General features: G+C 58.9%; 1 protein-coding gene across 1 annotated transcript in view; it reads left to right on the top strand.

Annotated features, from left to right (window-relative positions):
* The first annotated feature begins 1,235 nt into the window (after positions 1 to 1,235).
* Positions 1,236 to 7,489, top strand: part of ARHGEF37 (Rho guanine nucleotide exchange factor 37) — a 10,891-nt gene continuing 4,637 nt past the window's right edge. The window contains exons 1-7 of the mRNA XM_009647045.2: positions 1,236 to 1,311; positions 1,646 to 1,854; positions 2,253 to 2,376; positions 2,792 to 2,939; positions 3,847 to 4,046; positions 4,606 to 4,736; positions 5,364 to 5,468. Coding sequence (XP_009645340.1) covers positions 1,660 to 1,854; positions 2,253 to 2,376; positions 2,792 to 2,939; positions 3,847 to 4,046; positions 4,606 to 4,736; positions 5,364 to 5,468 — 903 coding nt within the window. The 5' untranslated portion in view covers positions 1,236 to 1,311; positions 1,646 to 1,659. The remainder of the gene's footprint in view (positions 1,312 to 1,645; positions 1,855 to 2,252; positions 2,377 to 2,791; positions 2,940 to 3,846; positions 4,047 to 4,605; positions 4,737 to 5,363; positions 5,469 to 7,489) is intronic.

Raw genomic sequence — 7,489 nt, 5'->3', positions numbered from 1 at the left:
CCCCTGGTGCCCCTGGGCAGCCAGCGCCGTGCCACAGGCAGGGGTGGCAGCCAAATCCGCAGAGCGCAGGGATGACAGCTGGCAGGGGAACATGCACCTGTAAGACAGGCGAGGTCCCATTCCTTCTCACTGGCGTTTGCTTGCTGTGCCAAGTCCAGCTCTCCTCCAGCGCAGCTCTGGGCATGTGCCAGGAGGGGGCATTCACCCTGCCCGGTGCTCGCAACTGCGTCGCCTGCTTCTTAGCTGGGCCTTTCCCCACTGCAGGCGCAGGCTGTCCTGCCAGCCCCTTGCCCTGCTCCCACTGCAGGCGCAGGCTGTCCCAGCCTCCGGAGCGGGCGCCGGGCCTGGCCTGGCATGGCGCGGAGGTGGGCACTGGCTGGGCGGAGGGCAGATGCAGAGCCACCCTCCCTCTGCTGCTGCTTGTGCCATCTCGCTTTTATCCTGCCAGGCCACCTCCTCCGCAGCCTCCGCAGGCAGGCTGCCTGGCAGCATCCCTCCCCCTGCCTGGGGTCTGGATCCGGCTGAGCTGTGCACTGGGCCGGCGTGGGCTGTGCCGTGTCTCTCTCTCAAGGCCTCCTGCCTGGGCCGAGCACTATCTATCTGTGATGATTTGGGAGCTGTGCCGTCCTCCTCAGCATCAGTTAGAGCAGAGGATGTTCCCTGAGAAGGAAACAGCATGAATCAGCTCCAATTTTTCACGCTCTCCGCAGGCAGAGAGGAGAGGGGAGCGGGCGGTGTGCCTGGCAGCATCCCTCCCCCTGCCTGGGGTCTGGATCCGGCTGAGCTGTGCACTGGGCCGGCGTGGGCTGTGCCGTGTCTCTCTCTCAAGGCCTCCTGCCTGGGCCGAGCACTATCTATCTGTGATGATTTGGGAGCTGTGCCGTCCTCCTCAGCATCAGTTAGAGCAAAGGATGTTCCCTGAGAAGGAAACAGCATGAATCAGCTCCAATTTTTCACGCTCTCCGCAGGCAGAGAGGAGAGGGGAGCGGGCGGTGCTGAGCAGGGCATAGGCATTGCGCACCAGGGGCTGCGAGCGCCTCTGACAGAGGTGCCTGCAGCTTCACCCACTTCTCTCCCCCATCTCTGTGGCTTTTAAACCAGCCCTCCCTGCCACAGAAACATCCCGTGTTCACGCGCTGCAAAAAATACTCTTTGTACTTTGGACAGGACTCTTGAATGCGAGGCAACACGCCAGGCGCTGACAGCCAAGGCAGGGAGGGAACTGCTAGCCCCAGCAGCACGGAGTGGGAGCGGAGGCGGCAAACCCTGCTCTGCCCTCGGGGACCAGCCCCTGCGCAGTCCCGGTGCTGGGTGAGTGCTGCCGGGCCCCTGCCTGCAGCTGGGGCTCCCCTTGCCTGTATCCTGGCCCCGCACATGGCCGTTGGAATTTGGGCACGGGTGTGCAGCAAGCCCCTGCCTGCCACACGTGGGTGTCTGCCCTCCGCTGCCAGCCCGCTCCTGGCTTGCAGCGCTTTATGGTTTTGTGGTTTTGGAATGTCATCCACACTTTGCTTGTAAGTGCAGATGGCTTGAGCATCCCTGGGGATGTGCTGCGGGGTGCCCCCGACACAGAGGAGGGAGCATGGGCACTGAGCTGGGCTGGACACCGGAGCATGGGTCCCTAACCCTCTGCCACGCCCTGCAGAGTGTCACACTGACATGGCGAGCACCGATGGGGCAGAGCCTGATGCTGACGATGCAGCTGAGGCCATCTACGAGGAGGTGATGCCCTGCAGCAGGATGGAGCTGAGCCAGCGGCTGGCTGTGGAGGAGCTCATCACCACTGAGGCCAGCTACGTCCACAACATCCAGCTCTGTGTGTCGGACATCCGGGCACACCTCCAGAAGAAAGAGGTGAGAGGGGGTATGTCCCCCGACCCAGTAGCTGGGGACCGTAGCGTGAATCTGTCGAGAGCTGTGAGATGCCCAGATCACTGCAGGGAGGTCACCACGTGCTCACCTTCCTGGGCTCCCCCGATCAGCCAAGGTCTTAGGTTGGATGGACATTGGGTCTGACCCGGTACGGCCGTCCTACGGCTTTAACCCTGCATCTGTAACATGAAAAGGCTTCATTGCCCTGCTCAGAAGCACAGCCAGGTCTCAGCGTCCCCAGTGCCTCCTGAAACAGAGCATCACTCCAGCTCCTCAAGTGTTGCATGGGGCAGCCGGAAGGACATGAGTGCCTCCAGAACACACGGTCCGCCTCTGTCTGATATTTTTGGCTTAACCTGGGGCATCTCTGTTCCCTTCAGCTGCCTGATCTTGACCTGGAAGGACTCTTCTCTAACACCGATGACATCCTCCATGTCTCCAGACGGTTCCTGAAGGGTCTTGAGGCTGCAGCTACCCAGGAGCACGAGCAGCTGCTCCGCATCAGTAAGTGGTACAGTGCCAAGAGCTGACCTGTGCCCACCCATGCATTTGCTGGTGTTGGCAGTGCCGCTGCCCAGCGCTGTGCCCGGGTGCAGCCCCCAGCCCACACGCCCTGACACCTCCTGCACCTCCCTCGGCTCTGGAGAGCGCTGCTGCGGGCACACTGCAGGCAGCCACCCGCGCTCACCCCACAGCGGCAAGGCAGAGCTGCCCAGCCTGCAGAAAGCTTGGGAGCAGGGAGGGGGCAGCATCAGGCCCAGCTTAGCAGAGGTGCCTGGGGGGCAGAGCACTGCCCCGGAACGTTTGGCTGGCACTGCTCTGCCAGCTTCACCCTTCCAGCAGGCTGGGGAGAAATCTCTGCCTCTCTCTGAGGCCATAGGAAAGGACCATCCTTTCCAGCCTTGCTCTCCTTCCCCAGGTGCCCTGTTCCAGGAGTTCAAGGAGGAGATGGAGACCGTCTACAAGATCTACTGTGCCAGCTACGAGCATGCCCTCCTGCTGGTAGAGAGCTACCGCAAGGACCCCAGGCTGCAGCAGGAGATCTTGGAGACCCTGAATGCAACAGTGTAGGTACCTGCTGCTGAGGCCACCACCCTGTTTTACCTACTGGCCTTGTCCTTCTCCTCTCTGGAGGAGCTGCCTGCACGAGTACATGCTACCAGGCTGAGTGTAATGTCATATCCATCACATTTGTGGCATTGCCTGGAGTAGTCCCTGACAGCCTGTCTTGCATCCTCACAGCCAATTGCCAAAGGGGTGCTATAGGTTGGTAGTCTTTTATGGTGGACCCCAAAACAAGGGATGGGGTGGCACCCACAGCTCCTGCCTGTTCCACAGCCCAAGAGGCTGTGACCACAGAGGACACATGTTCCCCAGCTTGACCAGAGATGGGCCCTGGGGTGTCTCCCCCCCCCCCCCCCCCAAGCTATTGCCAGGGTCACAATCACTGTCAGAGCCAGGAGAAGCAGGAGTGGCAGCAGAGGAGCTGCTGGGATTTGCTGCTCTCTGTTTCAGGGCACAGGCGATGTGACTCCCAAATGAGTGATGCCTTGCATGCAGGTAGAAGGGGAGTCCTGCCTGCAGCCTGCCTGCACTTTGCCCACACCCTCCCTCCCCGTTGCCCTGGAGCAAGCGCCGATCCTGTGCCTCCTAACTAGACAAGCGCAGCACTGTTCAGGGAGGCAGGGTGCCTGCCCGGGGCTGGCACTGCCTTCGGGGCTGGCAGGGATGGCGTCCCCCTGCCAGCGCTCCCAGGCAGGGTGGCCCCACAGCTGGCGGGGCGCAGGGCTTCACAGCCAGAAACCCCCCACGGCTACTGGGCACAGTTTGCCTGCGGGTCCAAGGCAGCAAAGCTCCCCTGCAACTGGAGAGGCGCTGCTTTGTCCCCAAAATGCTTGCAGAGAAGCTGGGAGGAGCAGCAGGGCAGGAGGGCAGCCCTGCACGCCGACCTTGACCGATCCCCCTCTCCATCAGGCCTCACACGGGCGCATCAGACCTCAGCTTCTTCTTGGTGATGCCGGTGCAGAGGGTCACCAAATACCCGCTGCTGCTGCGGAAGATCCTGGAGAACACCCCCACCAGTGCCAGTGCCTACCCGGCCCTGCAAGCAGCTGTCCACGCCATGGGCCAGGTCAACGCCAACATCAATGAGTACAAACGGCGCAGAGAAGTGGGTGAGTGGGCAGTGGGCACAGCACAGGCAGGGGGCACGGCGCCTGGGAAGCCCCATCCCAACCCCAGTTGCTTCCCCTTGGTGTTGCACTAATTCCCACTTAAATCTGTTCAAAGCTCCCCTGCCCTACACCCATCCTGCCTGGTGGAGCCACAGACTGGTGCAGGCAGCTCCCGGCACTGCTCTGGTCCTGCAAATGCCACTCTGGGCAAGACCTGAAGGCTGCAGGAGCAGGGTGGCATGGGGAGGGGGGCTGAGGACAAAACCAGTCAGTCTGCATTCCTGGAGCTGGGGAATGGGGAGGGACAGTCCTGACCTTGGGATAGGAGAAATCAGGCTTCCCACAAACCGGAGCTTGTTCTTTTTAGTTTTCACAGTACTTTCCCCAGGGCTGCCCTTCTTTGATGTGGGTTGTGCTTATCCTGTTGATCATGACTTGTCAGCTCCGGGCCTCGGTGCTGCTCACCCACGTTGCCCACTCAGGCTGCTGAGGATGCTGCCCTGAAGTTTCCTCTTCTGATCTTTTCTCCTCCCACCTTGTGTGCCCCCACCCGAGGCAGCAACCAAATACAACAAGGCCGAGCACCTGACGCTGCGGGACCGCTTCGCACGCCTCAACACGCACTCCATCGCCAAGAAGACCACACGGCTGAGCCGGCTCTTCATGCACGAGGCCGGCATCGTGGCCAAGGTGGGCAGCCCGCACCCCACCACCTGCGGACCCGCTGCCTCTCCTTGGGTCGTTTCTGGGCCTTTCTGCTGCCTCCCGAGCTGGATGGGGAGAGTGGAGCTGAGGTGGCATGGCCAATGCTGACACCCAGTGGCTTTTGCTGTCTCCCTAGCCACCCCTACCCTCTGAGAGTGGGGCGGAGGTGGCGTGGCCAATGCTGACACCCAGTGGCTTGTGCTGTCACATGAGCCACAGTTCCATTTTCAAGCAGCCTGAGGGTGACTCCTGGTCCCTAATCCCAAGGACCAGCTTGCTCCCTGCCTCAGAGTGCTGCAGGGGAGTTCTTTGGCCCCCAAAGGATTCATAGGATCCTCAGGCACCCCAGTGAAAGGAAAGACACCCTGGTGTTCCCCAGCACCACAACTACACCGAAAGCCCTGTTTTGCGTGCATCCCAAGCACCCTAGATCTTGGCCCTTTTCAGATTCCTGGAGCCTCTCAGGGTCTCCCCTGCCTGTCCCCAGCACTGTGAGCTTCAGGCAGGTGCCTGGCTGCTTTTTTTTGTTAACACCCAGTGAGGGGCATCAGCCCTGCCCGCAGCATTGCCTGGCCTACCCGTGCTGGCGATAAGCTGTCCCTTGCCTTGCAGACGGAGGACAGGGAATACGACGACCTGGAGGAAAAGTTCCAGTGCGTGGTGTCCAGTGTGGCTGCACTGAAGGAGAATGTGGCGTCCTATCTGGGCCATTTAGAGGTAAAACCCTGATGACTTGCAGGGGGTTGGCTCCATCAGGTCCTCAGGACCTGTTTCTTGGGTTGCAGAATACTTTCAAGCCCTGTGGAAACCAGTGTCAGTTGGGGATGTTGTTGACTTGCTTCTCTCAGCAAAAGATGTTGTGCTGGGCACTTGCACAACATCCAAGGATTGCTCAGGTCCAGCAGAGCTTAAAACAAAGTCAAGGCTTCGTTAACAGAATCTGAACTGGGTGTCATTTGAGAGTAATCAGTCCTTAAACTGATCTTTATTTCAAGGCATTACATAGCTAAGAAGGCTAAATGCTGTTCAGCCTGGGAATTCTTGCGTAACAGGTATAAAGCAGAAGTGTTCCCAAATCAGGGAAACAACAGACTTCCCTTCTGGGATGACCCTGAGTAGCTGCTGTGATTTTCTCATGTAAATCCCTTGGGGCATCTGAGGGAAATGAAAGTATTAGCAATGGCAAAACTTGAAACCCCCCCAAGGCACCGTATTACCACGAAAGTCTCAGGAAATGGCAGAGGGTTCAGAAAGCAGCAATTCAAGGTCTGGAAAAACCTTGTCATGAAAATATTGGAAAGGGCTCCCCATATAGGATTTGGAAGGAGGGAAAGGGGACAGAAAGACTCCCTGTAGCCCAAAGAGCAGGTAAAATAGGATTAGAATAGAAAACATGAAGATGGCAATCTATGACAGTGGGATGCAGCATCAGCTAGGGGGACAGGGTATGGCCGTTCCCTTGGGACCTGCCTGGCACCGCCTCTGGGTGAGCTGCATCCCTGTAAGCCAGCTTCTTGGCTTCAGCCAGGACATCAAGTGTCTGCAAATAGGCTGGGCAGCCTAGATAATAAGCTGTGGTTAGGAGTCATGCTGGGGCTTGGAAGCAGCTTCAGAGGAGCTGCTGGGGGGCGGGGGGGAAGGTGGGGCTGCGTGCACACACTGTGTCTCTCCCTCTGAAAGCTTCTCAAAGACATCCTGAGGAGCCGATGAAGACAGGTTCTCAAAGGGCAGAGACAGCCTGGCCTCTCTCCGTGCTGGCTGGTAGTTCCCCCTTGTGCATGTCTGTACCGCTGCCCCCACCACAAGGAGAGGCAAATCTTGATGCAGACAAGATCATCACAGCCACCCCTGCTCGTGTAGGAGCCCCTGCAGGGCTGGAGAAAAGCACACAGGTCTCAGAGCTGCCCCCTTCTGCTCAAAGAGTCAATCCCTTTCCTCTTTTGTATTTGTCTCCAGTGCCTCCTGTGGCAAGGAGGGCTACAAAGGGTGGGTCTCCTAAACAGGACTGCAGGCAAAGAGACAGGATTTAGGACACAGATGGGCCTGTCTCGGAGTTCCTGATGGCAGCTATGGTTGGTGAGGATCAAAGAGAAATAGCTCCTGCTGCTCCAGGACTGACTGCAGGAGCAGCACCCCAAGGGGCAGCGAAGCCGAGCCCAGGAAGAGCAAGAGGCCAGCCTTCCCTTGGGACCAGCACCAGGCTGGGGCTCTGGGAGCCCAGTGCTCCCTTCTCTGGGTCTTGAGGTTGTGGGTCAAAGCCTCCAGGCAAGGAGGCTACTGCCAACAGAGTTAACGCTAGAGCAAAGCCTCTCAGAGCAGAGGAGGGTCTCCACCCAAACCATCCCTAGCCGCTTTCCTTTCCTACCAGTCTCATGCTCCAGGCAGAGGCAGGGGAAGGTTTTGTACACAAACACAAGAAACTATAGAGCTACTGGAGCACCAAACTTGAGTGTCAAAGCACCAAGCAACATCAAGCAGCCTTGGCCACCTTGCTGGGGTAGGAGTGCTTCTGCAAGCTGGTGCATGACCCCTGCTCGAGGGGAGAGGTTTGTTAACACCTAAGTGAGCTCTCTGGCTTGCAAGCAAGAGCAGCCCAGAGCATCAGTCCCACTGGGCTGCTAGCACAGAGCACCCAGGCTGGGATATTGGCACACCTTTGGGAACACAGGGATACGTTACAGATGTGTTAACTAGTGTTGGGCAGCTTCTGCAGGTCAGGTCTGATGGCTTTCTCCCTT

Source organism: Egretta garzetta, unplaced genomic scaffold, assembly GCF_000687185.1.
Source record: "Egretta garzetta isolate BGI_Z169 unplaced genomic scaffold, ASM68718v1 scaffold209, whole genome shotgun sequence".
NCBI lineage: Eukaryota > Metazoa > Chordata > Aves > Pelecaniformes > Ardeidae > Egretta > Egretta garzetta.
Note: the sequence above shows the minus strand (reverse complement) of the source record. Positions and strands in the feature narration are given on the sequence as shown.